Source organism: Thalassophryne amazonica, chromosome 10 (genome assembly GCF_902500255.1).
Source record: "Thalassophryne amazonica chromosome 10, fThaAma1.1, whole genome shotgun sequence".
NCBI lineage: Eukaryota > Metazoa > Chordata > Actinopteri > Batrachoidiformes > Batrachoididae > Thalassophryne > Thalassophryne amazonica.
Genome location: NC_047112.1, coordinates 66,192,496 through 66,213,364, shown reverse-complemented (window position 1 = coordinate 66,213,364; position 20,869 = coordinate 66,192,496). Strand labels below are relative to the sequence as shown.

General features: G+C 41.7%; 1 protein-coding gene across 4 annotated transcripts in view; it reads left to right on the top strand.

Annotated features, from left to right (window-relative positions):
• The window catches only part of LOC117518909 (lysine-specific demethylase 4A-like), a 279,463-nt gene that overhangs the window by 242,955 nt on the left and 15,639 nt on the right, over positions 1-20,869 (top strand). For all 4 annotated transcript variants that reach the window (XM_034180171.1, XM_034180169.1, XM_034180170.1 and 1 more), the window contains one exon: positions 1,870-1,989. In XM_034180171.1, the coding sequence (XP_034036062.1) occupies positions 1,870-1,989 (120 nt within the window). The remainder of the gene's footprint in view (positions 1-1,869; positions 1,990-20,869) is intronic.

Below are 20,869 nucleotides of genomic sequence, written 5' to 3'. Positions count from 1 at the left end.
GAATTGCAAATCCTCTTCAACCTATATTCAGTTGAATACACCGCAAAGATAAGCTATTTAATGATCAAATTGATCAACTTTATTGTTTTTGTGAAAATATTTGCTCATTTTGAAATGGATGCCTGCAACACATTTCAAAAAAAGCTGGGACAGGGGCAACAAAAGACTGGGAAAGTTGATGAATGCTCAAAGAACACCTGTTTGGAACATTCCACAGGTGAACAGGTTAATTGGAAACAGGTGAGTGTCATGATTGGGTATAAAAGGAGCATCCCCAAAAGGCTCAGCCATTCACAAGCAAAGATGAGGTGAGAATCATCACTTTGTGAACAACTGCATGAAAAAATAGTCCAACAGTTTAAGAACAATGTTTCTCAATGTTCAACTGCAAGGAATTGCAGTTGAACAAATCCTTAAAAAAAAAAAGAATTGAGGGATTCCATCATCTATAGTCCATAATATAATCAGAAGATTCAGAGAATCTGGAGAACTTTCTACACATAAGCGGCAAGGACGAAAACCAACATTAAATGCCTGTGACCCTCGATCCCTCAGGCGGCACTGCATTAAAAACGGACATCATTGTGTAAAGGATCTTAACGTGTGGGCTCAGGAACACTTCAGAAAACCATTGTCAGTGAACACAGTTCGTCGCTACATCTACAAGTGCAAATTAAAACTCTACCATGCAAAGTGAAAGCCATACATCAACAACATCCAGAAACGCCACTGACTTCTCTGGGCTCGAGCTCCTTTGAAATGGACAGACGCAAAGTAGAAAAGTGTGCTGTGGTCTGACGAGTCCACATTTATGTTTTTGGAAATCATGGACGTCATGTCCTCCGGATAAAAGAGGAAAAAGACCACTTGTTAGCAGCGCAAAGTTCAGAAGCCAGCATCTGTGATGGTATGGGGGTGTGTTAGTGCTCATGGCATGGGCAACTTACACATCTGTGATGGCACCATCAATGCTGAAAGGTACATCCAGGTTTTGGAGCAGCACATGCTGCCATCCAAGCAACATCTATTTCAGGGATGTCCCTGCTTATTTCAGCAAGACAATTCCAAGCCACATTCTGTACGTGTGTGATGCATTATGAAGCGCAAAATATGACAATGGAGACCCCGGACTGTTGAACAACTGAAGTTGTACATCAAGCAAGGATGGGAAAGAATTCCACCTACAAAGCTTCAACAATTAGTGTCCTCATTTCCCAAACACTGATTGAGTGTTGTTAGAAGGAAAGGTGATGTAACACAGTGGTAAACATACCACTGTCCCAGCTTTTTTGAAATGTGTTGCAGGCATCCTTTTCAAAATGAGCAGATATTTGCACAAAAAAAATAAAGTTTTTCAGTTTGAACATTAAATATCTTGTCTTTGTGGTCAAGACTTAAAACCTATTTTTGTTCTCTTTCTTATGAATAGTTTTTATTTTTGTCTGTTTTATTGTTTTTCTTCTGTTTTTAATTATGTATTCGAATTTTTTATTTATTTATTTATTTATTTAATTTTTTTTATGTTGAACTGTTCTGTGTGAGGCGCCTTGAGACAGCTTTTGTTGCGATTTGGCTTTTTATAAGCTGATTAAATTGAAGTTGAATTAAAATGCGAAGAAGAGATGTAATATCATATGGCGCCGAAGACATGCGAGACTGCAGCTTTTGCTTCAGTGCTTGATACGATTCACTGGATTCAGAGTCAACACCCCCAAATTACCCAAAATGTGTTGAAAAACTCCATGCAAGAAAAATCTTGTTGACTAGTGTAATGAAATCATGAATGTCATGAAAACAATGAAATTGTAGAAATGGAGAGAAAAGCTGGTGCTAGCTGTGGAGTGATGCTCTATCGTGTTTGTATCACAGAGCCGAGACTGTGCGCAGCTGGGACCCCCACCTCTGGGTGAAGTTGTTCAAGTGCGATGGACAGACGGGCTGGTCTATGGTGCAAAGTTTGTAGCTGCGCATGTGATCCAGATGTACCTGGTAAGAGCCACATCTACAAACACACAAAAGCTGCTCTATGCACTTATTGCACCTTCACAGCAGTTTGGGTGTCTTGTGGCTTCCCTCACCAGTCTCCTTCTTACACTGTGATTCAGTTTTTGAGAACAGCTACCTCCAGACAGATTTATTTCTTCATGATTGAGGGAAATGTTCATGTGTTTATTCCCTGGCTGTCTGAAAGAAAACTGGATGGGAAAGTCCGTGACAACACCTCCCACCCACTGCATGCCACACTGATGTCCTGTCAGAGCACCTCCCAAAGACTGATACCACCGAGGTGCACCACAGAACACTACAGGTCTTTCCTACTTGTGGGTCAGTCAGACTGTATAATTCCTCCCCTTCTGCAGGATGAATACATAACGATCACAGTTTTCAGTTACACAGAGCTATGTCCAATACTGTCAAACATCTTGTGGGAGTGTCTTCAGTCATTTTGCATAAACACGTTGTACTCGTTGTCACTGGAAAAAAAAGCGATGATTACAGTTTATTGTTTCGGCACTCTGGCAAAACAATTTCCTTTGGGATTAATGAAGTTCTTTCTTATTCTTATATTTATTTATGGTATCTGAACATGGAGGGACTGTGTATAAATATGTCTGTAATGCCTGAATAGTTAAAGGACATGTCTCACCGAAATCATAACAATTTAGATTTAGGCTGTTAGTGATCATCTGATGATACACCGGGATTACTTTGTGCACTTCTGTGACCAATTTCAAAGTATATGGCATTCACAGCAAACGGCTACGGAGACTTCCGAAACCAAAGTATAGGTGAGTACTCATGTTTTTCCGGCAGGTGACATAACTATTAGAAGTGTCCCAGAATGCGCTTCAGTGGAATATAGCTGCTAAATGTCAGGTTCTGCCCTGGCCCGGGGTTCATGTCTGGGTTTACCCCCTGTCCATATCCAGGCTTTCTCTGAGGATTCTATTGTTTTATTTTCCATATGATTATACTTTTGTCATTTAAGTCTCAGTTTGATTCTGTTTTGTTTTTTTCTTTGTGTAATGCTTTGGTCACCCGTTTCATTCTCTGGTTATCATTTATTTTTGCATACTCATCCATTGCTTTGTGTGTATTCTGTAGTCTCTGGTTTTGTTTTATATTCATCATTTATTTTCTTTTTAGTCTACTGTTTTGGGTTTTATTATCATTTATTCTGTGTACTTTTATGCTTTCGTCACTTCTGTTCTAGATTTGGTTATAGTCTTTATTTTTTCTTGTCATCCTCTTTTTAGGCTGGTCACGTTATTTCCTTGGTTGCCGCTTTGCTTTGTTCACGTCACTTATTGTTGGTCTTTGGCACGGCATGTTTTGCACTGTTGGTTTTTTCTGTCACCTGTTTCTCTTGCTTTGGTCTGCTTTGTTTTTTGTGTCACTTCACACTCTTGCACTTGCCTTTGTGTTTCCCAGTCATGCCCCTCCCAGAACATTCCTCACACCTGTTCCTCATTTCACACCCTGATTACCCTGCCCATTATATAAGTCCTTACAGTCCCACAGTTTCTTGCCAGATTGAATTTATTTCACATTCCAGCCTCACGTCCTGTTTACTTTGTAGTGTTTGATCTTGCTGTTTGCTCCGACCTCCGCTTTGCCATACTCTGAACTCTGCTTGTTTTTGACCATGCCTTTTGTACACCTCCATGCCATGTGTTTGACCTCTGCTTGTTTTTGGACCCTGCCTGAGACCTCTGCCTCTCTGACTGTGTATCAAATCTCCTGCAAGTCTACCAGAAAAAAGTATTTTATTCACTCCAAACCTTCATGTCTGTGAGTCTGCATTTGCCTCCTACTGTCTTCTGTGCCAAGGCACCCCGAACCATGATAAACATTAACCCCTTAACACCAATCGTCACATATATGCTACAATCTCTGCCTCAAATATACAACTTACCAAATTGACCTGTATGCCTGTTGTCGCAAATTTGCAACATACCATCATTATTATTATAACATTATAACATAAAGTCATTACCAGAATACCCGATATTACTATCTAGTTTTTGTGCAAAAGTGAATTTAATAATCTCAACATTATTTACCATCTACTTAAAGGCAGAAACGCACACAAAACATTTTTTTTATATACAGCTATATAAATTCGGGCGTTAAGGGGTTAAGAACTGAGCACAGATTAATTCCAAAGTTTACATACAGTGAGGAAAATAAGTATTTGAACACCCTACGTTTTTGCAAGTTCTCCCACTTAGAAATCATGGAGGGGTCTGAAATTTTCATCTTAGGTGCATGTCCACTGTGACAGACATAATCTAAAAAAAAAAATCCGGAAATCACAATGTATGATTTTTTAATAATTTATTTGTATGTTACTGCTGCAAATAAGTATTTGAACACCTACCAACCAGCAAGAATTCTGGCTCACACAGACCTGTTAATTTTTCTTTAAGAAGCCCTCTTATTCTGCATTCTTTACCTGTATTAATTGCACCTGTTTGAACTTGTTACCTGTATAAAAGACACCTGTTCACACACTCAGTCAATCACACTCCAACCTGTCCACCATAGCTAAGACCAAAGAGCTGTCTAAGGGCACCAGGGACAAAACTGTAGGCCTGCACAAGGCTGGGATGGACTACAGGACAACAGGCAAGCAGCTTGGTAGAAGACAACAACTGTTATGATCATTTATTAGAAAGTGGAAGAAACACAAGATGACTGTCAATCTCCCTCGGTCTGGGATTCCATGCAAGATCTCACTTTGTGGGGTAAGGATGATTCTGAGAAAGCTCAGAACTACACAGAAGGACCTGGTCAATGACCTGAAGAGAGCTGGGACCACAGTCACAAAGATTACATTAGTAACACATGATGCTGTCATGGTTTAAAATCCTGCAGGGCAGCAAGGTCCCCCTGCTCAAGCCAGCACATGTCCAGGCCCATTTGAAGTTCACCAGTGACCATCTGGATGATCCAGAGGAGGTATGGGAGAAGGTCATGTGGTCAGATGAGACCAGAATAGAGCTTTTTGGTATCAACTCCACTTACCATGTTTAGAGGATGATAACAACCCCAAGAAAACCATCCCAACCGTGAAGCATGAGGGTGGAAACATCATATTCTGGGGGTGCTCTTCTGCAAAGGGGACAGGACGACTGCAGTGTATTAAAGGGAGGATGGATGGGGTCATGTATTGTGAGATTTTGGCAAACAACCTCCTTCCCTCAGTAAGAGCATTGAAGATGGGTTATGGCTGGGTCTTCCAGCATGACATTGACCCCAAACACACAGCCAGGGCAACTAAGGAGGGGCTCCGTAAGAAGCATTTGAAGGTCCTGGAGTGGCCTGGCCAGTCTCCAGACCTGAACTCAATAGAAAATCTTTGGAGGGAGCTGAAACTCCAAACCTGAAAGATTTAGAGAAAATCTGTATGGAGGAGTGGACCAAAATCCCTGCTGCAGTGTGTGCAAACCTGGTGAATAACTACAGGAAACGTTTGACCTCTGTAATTGCAAACAAAGGCTACTGTACCAAATATTAACATTGATTTTAACAGGTGTTCAAATACTTACTTGCAGCAGTAGCATACAAATAAATTATTAAAAAAGTCATACATTGTGATTTACAGATTTTTTTTTTTTTTTCTTTTAAGATTATGTCTCTCACAGTGGACATGCACCGAAGATGAAAATTTCAGACCCCTCCATGATTTCTAAGTGGGAGAACTTGCAAAACCACAGGCTGTTCAAATACTTATTTTCCTCACTGTAAGTGTGATGTTGTGTTAAAGATGACTAAGTTTTAAGTGAAAACTGTTCATTTGGATGCACTCACAGTAAAAGCAGCAGCCCTGAGATGATTCAGTGCACCTGCAGCCATCAGTCATAAACGCAGCCTGTCAATAACAATTTCTGCTCGAGAATCAACTTTGTGCATGATTAATTATGAGTGTTATTATCAATAAAATAAAATAAAAATACATCTGCTACTGAGGAAAAACATCGTGGAGATGTTCACAGTGGTAGGAGCCTCTCAGCTATCAGCTGCACAACGCACACACACACACATTCCAGCTCCAAATTCACACTCAAAGTAAAAAAAAAAACAAAAGCTTGCCACAAAACACAAAAGGTAAAATCCTGAACATGCCAGATTCACTCAGTAGTAGATATATTTCCAAATGTAAACTCCACACGACCAAAGCCCCATTCACATGCAATAGTCGGCTGCAGCTCCGCTTTTAACTCTCTCATGGTTGTGACACGTAAAGCCCATTAATACCTGGAAATAATGTATTCAGACTCTTTCCAGTGTAACAAATCAATCTCAGTGACAGGAAGTCTGTTAAAAACGCCATCATGGATGTGTCCCCACATCCATGTCCACAGCTTCATTAAACCAGCATCCACACAAACAGTGCGTCACCACACTTTAGGTCCCAAAATCTGACACTGAAAAGTTAAGAGTTTCGGGGTGAAATGTGTCGTCTCCTATCTGTAAATCCTCTGTAAATCTAAGCCATCACTTTTGGATGAAAGCTCAGAAGTTTCTTTTTTGGACGGAGCAGGTTTGTTTCCCTCTGTCAGTCATCAGGATGTTTCTCCTCATACTAAAATGTGCATTACATGCCAAAAAATGCAGAGAATTTCTGAGTGAGACGTTTTTCGGAAATGCACCTGCTAACGCTCAGAGTGAGAAGAATAAACTACATCAGCGATCACTAATTATCAGAGGTGGGAATAAGTCACCATCAAGTCACTCTCAATTCATGAATCAGCAAGTCCCAAGTCAAGTCTCAAGTCAGCTGTTATGGCTTGAGACTTGACTTGGGACTTGATGATTCATGACTTGAGAGTGACTTGATGGTGACTTACTCCCACCTCTGCTAACTATTCCCAGACAGCAAATAGATCCGGTCCGGATGTAGTCCAACATCTGGTACCAATCCTGAAAACAGATCCGGTCCAGACAGTTTTTGCACCCTGGCCCAGATCCGGCACGGCTCTGCTTTACAGTTCTGGAACAGATCCGGACCAGATCTGAACTGGATCCTCAAAAGACCAACTGTTTACAGACCATATCTGGCACGGATCTGGGGTAGATGTGGACCGCATCACAGCACCGTGGCAGGAACAAGTTTTACAGGGGTTAGTTCTGTGGATCCAAGGAAACTGATTTGTATCTATAACACACAGATCAGTGTCCCTGGACTTATAAAACTTGATTGTCGTAAAGAAACAAACCGCTTTGCAATAAGCATTTAAAAAAGCCTCAGTGATGATCACGATTACAGAGTACAGAGTTTACAACCACTAATGGATAGTTTCTACTGAGTGCAGATAAAATTGCTTATCGTTATGCCCCATGTTCCTGCCACAGTGCTGTGATGTGGACCACATCTGTCCCAGATCCATGCCAGATATGGTCTGTAAATGGTTGGTGTTGTGCGGATCCAGTTCAGATCTGGTCCGGATCTGTTCCAGAACTGTAAAGCGGAGCTGTGCCGGATCTGGGCCAGGGTGCAAAAACTGTCTGGACCGGATCTGTTTTCAGGATTGGTACCAGATGTTGGACTACATCCGGCCCGGATCTATTTGCTGTCTGGGATTAGCAGAGAGACTTACAATCATGAGTACTTTTATGCTGTCTTGCTAACTGGGATGTTACAAAACGTGTGACGTGTCCTTTAATGGGATATTTTTTAATTAAAGCTGAATGTCAACATTAAAAGAACATCTAGATTTGTGCAATCCCAATAAGCTACTGGACATCATATCCAGCCCACACACAGATGGTGTGAGTTGCTGTGTGGAGACTGTTTTTCCCAGAGGAAACTGGGACACTGTTCTGGCTGTCAGGCTGTGGAAATCAGTGGATTAGGTGCTTTTGTTTACTGACCTTGAGAACACGAACAATGCTGTGATCTTTGTGGAATCAGTAGATGGTCTGATTGAGAAGCTGAGGAATTACAGTGTTTGTGTTTGAGATTGTCCTGGACCAACACTAAGGTTCAGGCTTTTAATGACTTCCTGGACTCAGCCACCAGAGGTGTATCTGTATGTAGAGAAAGTCTTGAATTTGTAGAGATGTTCATGGATCTCAGCAGGAACATGCATGTTTCTGGCATCACTCTAGTGGAGACAGAATTCAAATGCCTGTTTTTGGCAGATGATTTGGTATTGCTGTCTCCAACCAAAGAAGGGCTTCAACAATAACTTGGCCTTGACACACACACACACACACACACACACACACACACACACACACACACACACACACACACACACACACACACACACACACACACACACACACACACAGAGCCAGAGAGACAACGACACAGGCACACACACACAAAAAGACAGAAACACACTCAAGGAAACAGAGACCCACACACAGACAGAGACATACACACTGACACACACGCAGACAAACACTGACAGAGTCACAAACACACACACAGACATGGACAAACACAGAGGCACACACAAACACATGCAGAGTCATACACACAGACAGAGACATTCGCAAGCGGTAACGGGAGTCAGTTCTGAGGATGGTGGACATGAGGAAACTACGGAGGAACAGGTGACTGCATTCCTTCATAGTAAGCATATTGACATTAATAAAGAAAATATCAAAGTATGTCACACTCTCCCGACTCGGGATAAGACATCCATTCCAGTTACTCTGAAAGGTGCAGTTTTGTTTTATTGGGGGGGATACCAGTCAGTATCTGGTGTGACCACCATTTGCCTCATGCAGTGCAACACATCTCCTTCGCATAGAGTTGATCAGGTTGTCAATTGTGGCCTGTGGAATGTTGGTCCACTCCTCTTCAATGGCTGTGCGAAGTTGCTGGATATTGGCAGGAACTGGTACACGCTGTCGTATACGCCGGTCCAGAGCATCCCAAACATGCTCAATGGGTGACATGTCCAGTGAGTATGCCGGTCATGCAAGAACTGGGACATTTTCAGCTTCCAAGAATTGTGTACAGATCCTTGCAACATGGGGCCGTGCATTATCCTGCTGCAACATGAGGTGATGTTCTTGGATGTATGGCACAACAATGGGCCTCAGGATCTCGTCACGGTATCTCTGTGCATTCAAAATGCCATCAATAAAATGCACCTGTGTTCTTCGTCCATAACAGACGCCTGCCCATACCATAACCCCACCGCCACCATGGGTCACTCGATCCACAACATTGACATCAGAAAACCGCTCACCCACACGACGCCACACACGCTGTCTGCCATCTGCCCTGAACAGTGTGAACCGGGATTCATCCGTGAAGAGAACACCTCTCCAACGTGCCAAACGCCAGCGAATGTGAGCATTTGCCCACTCAAGTTGGTTACGACGACGAACTGGAGTCAGGTCGAGACCCCGATGAGGACGACGAGCATGCAGATGAGCTTTCCTGAGATGGTTTCTGACAGTTTGTGCAGAAATTCTTTGGTTATGCAAACCGATTGTTTCAGCAGCTGTCCGAGTGGCTGGTCTCAGAAGATCTTGGAGGCGAACATGCTGGATGTGGAGGTCCTGGGCTGGTGTGGTTACATGTGGTCTGCGGTTGTGAGGCTGGTTGGATGTACTGCCAAATTCTCTGAAACGCCTTTGGAGACGGCTTATGGTAGAGAAATAAACATTCAATACACGAGCAACAGCTCTGGTTGACATTCCTGCTGTCAGCATGCCACTTGCATGCTCCCTCAAATCTTGTGACATCTGTGGCATTGTGCTGTGTGATAAAACTGCACCTTTCAGAGTGGCCTTTTATTGTGGGCAGTCTAAGGCACACCTGTGCACTAATCATGGTGTCTAATCAGCATCTTGATATGGCACACCTGTGAGGTGGGATGGATTATCTCAGCAAAGGAGAAGTGCTCACTATCACAGATTTAGACTGGTTTGTGAACAATATTTGAGGGAAATGGTGATATTGTGTATGTGGAAAAAGTTTTAGATCTTTGAGTTCATCTCATACAAAATGGGAGCAAAACCAAAAGTGTTGCGTTTATATTTTTGTTGAGTGAAGAAGGCACAAAATCTGAACTACTCAAACAGGGAAGGAAGTTGAAAGGCACAAACCTTTATATGAATGAGCATCTTACCAAGAGTAATGCGGACATCGCTAGGAAAGCAAGGCTGCTTAGAAAACGGGGCAAAATTCATTCAGTCTTGGTCACAAACTGCAAGGTTTTTATCAAACCAAAGGATGCACCTGAAAATGCCAGAGGTCTGTGCATTAGGAATATGTGTCAGTTACATCCTTGTTTCATTCTTTAAGGGACAAATCTTGAGAAATTCTATACCATGTTTAGGATCACATTGTGACGTTAAACTTTGCTAAACTGCAATTCTTGGACTGTGGATTACATTTACATAAGCTCCCTGTACACCACCAACCCGTTCACATCTCTAACCGTTTTTCCCCACTCGGCGACACACCCGCCGAGGAACAAACTCTGGTTATTGGCGACTCTGTTTTGAGAAATGTGAAGTTAGCAACACCAGCAACCATAGTCAAATGTCTTCCGGGGGCCAGAGCAGGCGACATTGAAGGAAATTTGAACTGCTGGCTAAGGCTAAGCGTAAATTTGGTAAGATTGTAATTCACGTCAGCAGTAATGACACCCGGTTACGCCAATCGGAGGTCACTAAAATTAACATTGAATCAGTGTGTAACTTTGCAAAAACAGTGTCGGACTGTGTAGTTTTCTCTGGGCCCCTCCCCAGTCGGACCGAGAGTGATGTTTAGCCGCATGTTCTCCTTGAATTGCTGTCTGTCTGAGTGGTGTCCAAAAAATGATGTGGGCTTCATAGATAATTGGCAAAGCTTCTGGGGAAAACCTGGTCTTGTTAGGAGAGACGGCATCCATCCCACTTTGGTTGGAGCAGCTCTCATTTCTAGAAATCTGGCCAATTTTATTAAACCCTCCAAACCGTGACTATCCAGGGTTGGGACCAGGAAGCAGAGTTGTAGTCTTACACACCTCTCTGCGACTTCTCTCCCCCTGCCATCCCCCCAATACCCCATCCCCGTAGAGACGGTGCCTGCTCCCAGACCACCAATAACCAGTAAAAATCTATTTAAGCATAAAAATTCAAAAAGAAAAAAATAATATAGCACCTTCAACTGCACCACAGACTAAAACAGTTAAATGTGGTTTATTAAACATTAGGTCTCTCTCTTCTAAGACCCTGTTAGTAAATGATATAATAATTGGTCAACATATTGATTTATTCTGCCTTACAGAAACCTGGTTACAGCAGGATGAATATGTTAGTTTAAATGAGTCAACACCCCCGAGTCACACTAACTGTCAGAATGCTCGTAGCACGGACCGAGGGGAAGGATTAGCAGCAATCTTCCACTCCAGCTTATTAATTAATCAAAAACCCAGACAGAGCTTTAATTCATTTGAAAGCTTGACTCTTAGTCTTGTCCATCCAAATTGTAAGTCCCAAAAACCAGTTTTATTTGTTGTTATCTATCGTCCACCTGGTTGTTATTGTGAGTTTCTCTGTGAATTTTCAGACCTTTTGTCTGACTTAGTGCTTAGCTCAGATAAGATAATCATAGTGGGCGATTTTAACATCCACATAGATGCTGAGAATGACAGCCTCAACACTACATTTAATCTTTATTAGACTCAATTGACTTTGCTCAAAATGTAAATGAGTCCACCCACCACTTTAACCATACTTTAGATCTTGTTCTGACTTATGGTATGGAAATGGAAGACTTAACAGTAGTCCCTGAAAACCCCCTTCTGTCTGATCATTTCTTCATAACTTTTACATTTAATGGACAACCCAGCAGTGGGGAATAGGTTTCATTACAGTAGAAGTCTTTCTGAAAGCGCTGTAACTAGGTTTAAGGATATGATTCCTTCTTTATGTTCTCCAATGCCATATACCAACACAGTCCAGAGTAGCTACCTAAACTCTGTGAGTGAGATAGATTATCTCGTCAGTAGTTTTACATCCTCATTGAGCACAACTTTGGATGCTGTAGCTCCTCTGAAAAAGAGAGCCTTAAATCAGAAGTGCCTGACTCCGTGGTATAACTCACAAACTCGCAGCTTAAAGCAGATAACCCGTAAGTTGGAGAGGAAATGGCGTCTCACTAATTTAGAAGATCTTCACTTAGCCTGGAAAAAAAGTTGTTGCTGGAAAAAAAGTTGTTGCTGTATAAAAAAGCCCTCCGTAAAGCTAGGACATCTTACTACTCATCACTAATTGAAGAAAATAAAAACAACCCCAGGTTTCTTTTCAGCACTATAGCCAGGCTGACAAAGAGTCAGAGCTCTATTGAGCCGAGTATTCCTTTAACTTTAACTAGTAATGACTTCATGACTTTCTTTGCTAATAAAATTTTAACTATTAGAGAAAAAATGACTCATAACCATCCCAAAGACATATTGTTATCTTTGGCTGCTTTCAGTAATGCTGGTATTTGGTTAGACTCTTTCTCTCCGATTGTTCTGTCTGAGTTATTTTCATTAGTTACTTCCTCCAAACCATCAGCATGTCTATTAGACCCCATTCCTACCAGGCTGCTCAAGGAAGCCCTACCATTAATGCTTCGATCTTAAATATGATCAATCTATCTTTATTAGTTGGCTATGTACCACAGGCTTTTAAGGTGGCAGTAATTAAACCATTACTTAAAAAGCCATCACTTGACCAAGCTATCTTAGCTAAGTATAGGCCAATCTCCAACCTTCCTTTTCTCTCAAAAATTCTTGAAAGGGTAGTTGTAAAACAGCTAACTGATCATCTGCAGAGGAATGGTCTATTTGAAGAGTTTCAGTCAGGTTTTAGAATTCATCATAGTACAGAAACAGCATTAGTGAAGGTTACAAATGATCTTCTTATGGCCTCAGACAGTGGACTCATCTCTGTGCTTGTCCTGTTAGACCTCAGTGCTGCTTTTGATACTGTTGACCATAAAATTTTATTACAGAGATTAGAGCATGCCATAGGTATTAAAGGCACTGCGCTGCAGTGGTTTGAATCATATTTATCTAATAGATTACAATTTGTTTATGTAAATGGGGAGTCTTCTTCACAGACTAAGGTTAATTATGGAGTTCCACAAGGTTCTGTGCTAGGACCAATTATATTCGCTTTATACATGCTTCCCTTAGGCAGTATTATTAGAAAGCATTGCTTAAATTTTCATTGTTACGCAGATGATACCCAGCTTTATCTATCCATGAAGCCAGAGGAGGACACACACCAATTAGTTAAACTGCAGGAATGTCTTACAGACATAAAGACATGGATGACCTCTAATTTCCTGCTTTTAAATTCAGTTAAAACTGAAGTTATTGTACTTGGCCCCACAAATCTTAGAAACATGGTGTCTAACCAGATCCTTACTCTGGATGGCATTACCCTGACCTCTAGTAATACTGTGAGAAATCTTGGAGTCATTTTTGATCAGGATATGTCCTTCAATGCGCATATTAAGCAAATATGTAGGACTACTTTTTTGCATTTGCGCAATATCTCTAAAATTAGAAAGGTCTTGTCTCAGAGTGATGCTGAAAAACTAATTCATGCATTTATTTCCTCTAGGCTGGACTATTGTAATTCATTATTATCAGGTTGTCCTAAAAGTTCCCTGAAAAGCCTTCAGTTAATTCAAAATGCTGCAGCTAGAGTACTGACAGGGACTAGAAGGAGAGAGCATATTTCACCCATATTGGCCTCTCTTCATTTGCTTCCTTTTAATTCTAGAATAGAATTTAAAATTCTTCTTCTTACTTATAAGGTTTTGAATAATCAGGTCCCATCTTATCTTCGGGACCTCATAGTACCATATCACCCCAATAGAGCACTTCACTCTCAGACTGCAGGCTTACTTGTAGTTCCTAGGGTTTTTAAGAGTAGAATGGGAGGCAGAGCCTTCAGCTTTCAGGCTCCTCTCCTGTGGAACCAGCTCCCAATTCAGATCAGGGAGACAGACACCCTCTCTACTTTTAAGATTAGGCTTAAAACTTTCCTTTTTGCTAAAGCTTATAGTTAGGGCTGGATCAGGTGACCCTGAACCATCCCTTAGTTATGCTGCTATAGACGTAGACTGCTGGGGGGTTCCCATGATGCACTGAGTGTTTCTTTCTCTTTTTGCTCTGTATGCACCACTCTGCATTTAATCATTAGTGATTGATCTCTGCTCCCCTCCACAGCATGTCTTTTTCCTGGTTCTCTCCCTCAGCCCCAACCAGTCCCAGCAGAAGACTGCCCCTCCCTGAGCCTGATTCTGCTGGAGGTTTCTTCCTGTTAAAAGGGAGTTTTTCCTTCCCACTGTTGCCAAGTGCTTGCTCACAGGGGGTCGTTTTGACCGTTGGGGTTTTTCTGTAATTATTGTATGGCTTTTGCCTTACAATATAAAGCGCCTTGGGGCAACTGTTTGTTGTGATTTGGCGCTTTTTTAAATAAATTTGATTTGATTTGATTTCTTTTATAATGGCAACTGAGTTTTCACAATTTACTCCTGCACAGGACCTCAATTTAAAATTTTTTGCAAACACCAAAATATACAGTGGTATGTAAAAGTTTGGGCACCCCTGATGACTTCCATGATTTTCCTTTATAAATCATTGGTTGTTTGGATCAGCAGTTTCAGTGAAATATATCATATAGCAGACAAACACACTGATATTTGATAAGTGAAATGAAGTTTATAGGATTTATAGAAAGTGTGCAATAATTCTTTTAAAAAAAACTAGGCAGTTGCATAAATTTGGGAACCCCAACAGAAAGAATACATCAATATTTAGTAGATCCTCCTTTTACAGAAATACAGCCTCTAAATGCTTCCTATAGCTTCCAGTGAGAGTCTGGATTCTGGTTGAAGGTATTTTGGACCATTCTTCTTTACAAAACATCTCAGGTTTGTTGATTTCCGAGCATGGACAGCCTGCTTAAAGTCACACCACAGATTTTCAATAATATTCAGGTCTGCGGACTGAGTTGGCCATTCCAGAACATTGTACTTGTTCCTCTGCATGAATGCCTTAGTAGATTTTGAGCAGTGTTTAGGGTTGTTGTCTTGTTGAAAGATCCAGCCCCGGCACAACTTCAACTTTGTCAATGATTCATGAACATTGTTCTCAAGAATCTGCTGATATTGACTGGAATCCATGTGACCCTCAACTTTAACAAGATTCCCAGTACCTGCATTGGCCACACAGCCCCACAGCAAAATGGAACCACGTCCAAATTTTACTGTAGGTAGCAAGAGTTTTTCTTGGAATGCTGTGTTCTTTTTCAGCCATGCATACCACCCTTTGTTATGTCCAAATAACTCAATTTTAGTTTTAACAGTCCACAGCACCTTATTCCAAAATGAAGCTGGCTTGTCCAAATGTGCTTTAGCATATCTCAAGCTACTCTGTTTGTGGCGTGTACACAGAAAAGGCTTCTTCTGCATTAAGCGCCGGTCACAACCCACTGTGCGTTTTTTTTTTTCGCTGTACTTTTTCTGCGGATGCCACGGCCACAACGTTTTTGTGAAAACGTACGGAGGCAGTAGCAAGAGGAGGGAGGGAGTACGTTCAACGCACGTCTCTAGGAGTGTAACGATACAGAGAGTTGACAATAAAGCAGTGTGTGTGTGGAGTCAGCTTTTCTTTTTTATGAGCGGGACCGGAGCGGCAGGTGTTTTTCGGCGTTGGCGATGCATGAGCATGTCCAGCCTGCAGCGGCCAGTTGTACGAGTGTTTACTTGCCTCGAAAAGTTACAGCTGGACAAAAAGTTACAGACTGAAGCTGTGGAGTGTCTGTGTTGCTGAAGTTTGGAAATAAAATCCAAGTTCAAGTGAGAAGCTGCGTCGTGCATGCATGTCTGTCAGCCTCCATAGTATGTGGTTAGTGCCGTAATCCGTACTGCCTACGTAGGGATTTGGTTAATTCAATAGTAATTGAATGAAAATGTGCTGCTTTGAATCTGTACTGAGGCAGTACTCACAATGTGCGTCATCTGTACTGCTGGTGAATCCGCAGCCTGATCGCAGCGAAAGTTCTGCATGCACTAAAACCTCTACGGCGTGTCTGCGTGTGTCTGCGTGCTCCTAAATTCGTACTGAGGCAGTAATTACGACGTACGGATCTCCAAATTTAGCCCACGTTTTGCAAGTAGACTGCACACACGTGCAAGTACGGCGGGTTGTGACCACGGCTTTACAGCATCATACAGCATCTCTTTGTGCAAAGTGCACTGTATAGTTGAACGATGCACAGAGACACTATCTGCAGCAACATCATGTTGTAGGTCTTTGGAGCAGGTCTGTGGGTTGACTATGACTGTTCTCACCATGCTTCGCTTCAGCCCGGCTAAGATTTTTCTTGGCCTGCCAATTCAGGCCTTAAGTTGTACTGTGTCTGCAGTCTTTTATTTCCTCACAATGTTCCTCACAGTGGAAACTGACAGCTGAAATCGCTGAGCTAGCTTTTTGTATCCCTCCCCTGATGTTGAACAATCTTTGTTGGATTCACCTGTGTAAGAGGTCAAGGGTCATTGAGCTTCCCAAACCAATTTTGTTTTCCAATAATTAGTGCTAAATGTATTCAAATCAGTAAAATTTATGCACCTGCCTAATTTTGTTTAAAGAATTTTTGCACACTTTCTGTAAATCATATAAACTTCATTTCACTTTTCAAATATCACTGTGTTCGTCTGCTATATGATATATCTAACTGAAATTTCTGACCCAGACAACCAATGATTTATAAAGGAAAATCATGAAAATTATCAGGGGTGCCCAAACTGTATGCCTTTGATAAAAAAATATAATTGATTGTGTCATTAAACCTTTAACTTATATCTGTAACATCTCATTAAGTGAAAATGAAAATATCTAAAGTGATACCGCTGTTGAAATCTGGTGATAAACATGTTTTTTTCAAACTTCAGGCCAATCTCACTGCTACCTCAATTTTCAAAAATCCTGGAAAAAGTATTCTGTAAGAGGTTCAATGATTTTATATCCAAACATCACATACTAAATGAGCAGCAGTATGGATTTAGAAAGAACTGTACTACTTTACTGGCGGTAGTTGATTTTGTGGAGCATTTCACAAATGCAATTGAAAACAAATAATATACCGTATGGGTTTTTTTGACCGACAGAAAGCATTTGATACTATAGATCATGCCTTGCTATTGGATAAATTATGGAAGTATGGCAACAGGGGAGTGGCTCACAATTGGATTGCTAGTTATTTTTCCAACAGTGTTCACTTGGGTGGGATAAATTCTGAATTTTTGAGGTGCAGTGTGGGCTGCCCCAGGTCTCAGACCTCGGGCCTTTGCTGTTTTTTTTTTATATATCAGTGACATATGTTTAGATTCTAAGATTGTGAGATGTAATTTATTTACTGATGACATGACTGCGTTTTGTAGTGGGGATCATTTGGGAGAGGTTCTGGACACAATGGAGAGGGAACTGCGGAGGTTTAAGGGATGGTTTGATTCTAACAAATTGTCGCTTCACTTTGGCAAACGAAGTGTATCATATTTGGTAATAAGCCCAAGTAACTCATGTAGAAATTTATGAGTACGCAATATTGAAATTGAACTTGTTAATGAAACTAAATTTCTTGGGGTCTTTATTGACAATAATTTAAGCTGGAAAACACATATAAATTATGTAAAATCAAAAATGTCAACGATCATTGCTATTTTGTATAAAGCACAAGACTTCCTCCCCCAACACTCATTAGTTACTTTATATCATTCATTACTTGTTCCATACATGACCTACTGTATTGAAGTTTGGGAAACCACCTACAAAACTAATACAAATCCTATATTTTTACTTCAAAAGAAAGCTATAAGAATTATTAGCAAGAAGCCTTATCGAGAGCCAACTCATCCTTTGTTTGACCGTTTGCATACTCCAGTTATAATTTACGAGGAACATTATTATTTAGAAATCAAAGATTCAAACTACCTTAAAAAGTCATTGTATTTCTGTTTAATTATCTTTTGAAGTCAAGGGTTAAAGTTTAGTGCCACTATTTCATCTATATCCTCATAAAGTTTAATGCCAAGATACTTCATTCCGTGTCGTAGCCACCTGAAATTAAACTTTTCCACCATAGATGAAATACATGATTTGGAGAGAGGCATTGCCTCAGATTTGCTCCAATTAATGGAGTATCCCGAAAGTTTTGAAAAAATTTGAATGGTGTCCATCAGGTGTGGTAGAGAAGTCAAAGGTTCAGATATTACTGCTAAAATGTCATCAGCGTATAGTAATAATTTATGTTCAGTGTCTCCTCTTTTTACACCTCATATTCCAGGGTGTGCTCTAATAGACACTGCTAGGATCTCTAAAAAAGATGGTGAAGAATAATGGGCTCAGTGAGCATCCATGTCTAGTTCCCCGGGTCAGATTAAAGAAAGGGGAAATTATTCCATTTGTCATCACTGCCGCCTTGGGTTCTTTATACAGCATTTTTAAACATTTCGTGAATTTGGAGTTGAAACCAAAATGAGATAGGGAGGAGAACAGAAATTGCCACTACACTCTATCAAAGGCCTTCTCAGCGTCTAAGGAGATAGCAGTTATAGGAGTATTTTGAGATTGGCTCAGCCACATTAAGTGTAACAGGAATCTAACATTATCAGTTGAAGTTCTATTTTTCATGAAACCAACCTGACTGGGATGAATGCTGCTCGGTAAAACAAATTGTAAACGTGTCACTAAGATTTTTATAAGGATCTTCAGGACTGGATCCAGAGTGAAAATCTGACAGATGCATTTTTGCCCAATGATAAAATAAAAATCGCACGCATCTTGTTATTCAATAATCCTCATTCTTTTATTCATGTGCAACATACACTGTCACACTTCTTTTAATATATTTATTATACTTCATGGACCATAGTGAACACTTCTTATTTGTATGAATATGATGTCCTAAAAAACAACACTATAACAAAAATTGACTGTAAACGGGATCAAATTTATTGCCAAAATCTTTCAATTATACCAGAATCTATATGATTTTTTTTTTCAATTAATAAAATCAATAAAAATATGACTGCATATATTCTTAATAATAATATATTGAGATACAGACAGTTCACAGAAGACATTTTCCATTGATACCAATCAAAATTAGAAACAGTCCAGCAGGTAACAATATTCATCATGTCCATGACTAAATATATATACAAATACATCACAATTGTACACATATCACAATGGTGATATGTGTCATCAAAGGTAAGGGATAACGGTTCTTCACAGTTATGTCGTTTAACCCTCGATAATCTATGCAAGGCCAAAGCGTCTTATCCTTTTTCTCCACAAAGAAAAATCATGCCCCTGCAGGGGACTATGAGGGCCATATTAATCCTGCGTCCAACGATTCCTGTATGTATGCCTGCATGGCGGTACGTTCAGGGGTGGACAGCGAGTATAATTTCCCTCGGGGAGGACTGGCCCCAGGCAACAAGTCAATGGCGCAATCGTACATACGATGAGATGGGAGTGATTTAGCGTTAGATTTACTAAACACTGTTGCAAGGTCATGATAACAAGGCGGGACCCCGGCCAGTTCCGTCTGAACGAGCGTAGGCATTAGCTTATGGCTGATTAAACATTTTCCGGGGCACGAAGGCCCCCATCCAGTTATCGTACCCTTAGCCCAATCGAAATTGGGACTGTGCCGTTGCAGCCAGGGATGCCCCAGAATGATGGAGTGAGTCATTTTATCCAGCACTAAAAAACTGATTGTTTCCACATGGTTCTCATTGATAATTAGTCGGACGGACTGAGTGCGATGAGTGATTCTCCCAAGCTCATGTCCGTCCACCGCCCTGACTGCCAGAGGTCGTGAGATGGAAAACAATTTAAGGTGCAAGGACTTGGCGAGGGAGAGTAATATTAAATTGGCATCAGACCCAGAATCTACGAGGGCATGCACCATTTCTGAATTGTGATCAGATTGCAATTGAGCAGGAATATAATTCTGCGAATTAGAAGAAAAAATAGAGCTGTGACTCACCCGTACTAAGGCCTGAGGTCTTGCAGAAGCACCCCTGACTGGACAACAAGCATTCAAATGACTTGATTTACCGCAATAGAAACACAGTCCCTCGTCACGTCTCCGCTGTCGTTCCTCCTGCGACAGATGCATGCGGCCGTGCTGCGTCGGCTCATTAGTCCCAGGCCGTTTGACGTTGGAGTGAAGAGCCGTGGTGGGATTCGGGTGCGAGGCGAAGGCGCGCCGGGGCAGACGAGGCGGCTCGCGGCGAGATCGTTCCGCCAAACGTCGGTCGATCCGGATTGCCAGTGCGATCAACTCGTCCAACTCCTCAGGTAATTCGGCGGCGATCAGCTTATCACGAATCTCGGCGGACAGTCCCTGGAAGAACACATCCTGAAGTGCAGCTGGATTCCACTCTCTCTTGGTGGCCAGGATGCGGAAGTCCACAGCGTAATCCGCCACTCGGCGAGTGCCCTGCTTGAGCCTCAGTAGGGAGCGCGCCGCCTCGCGTCCCGGCGGTGTGTGCTGGAATATCTGCTCGAGCGCCGCGGTGAAAGCTTGAAGGGAGGAGCAAGATGGCGACTGATGGCTCCACTCTGCAGTAGCCCACGCCGCAGCCCGGCCCGACAAATGGGAGATCAAGTATGCTATCTTCGTCCGATCGGACGGGAACATACAGGGCATCAGTTCAAAATGCAACTCACATTGCGTGATAAAGGGCATGACGTCACCAGTTTCCCCGGAGAATCGTTCAGGGCAGGAAACATGAGTACAGATGGCTGCTTCCGGTGCAATGGTCGTCATGGCGGCGGGCGGAAGTGGCACCGGCGAGCAGGTGTTGCTTCTTGCTGGGTCCGGGCTGGCCTGA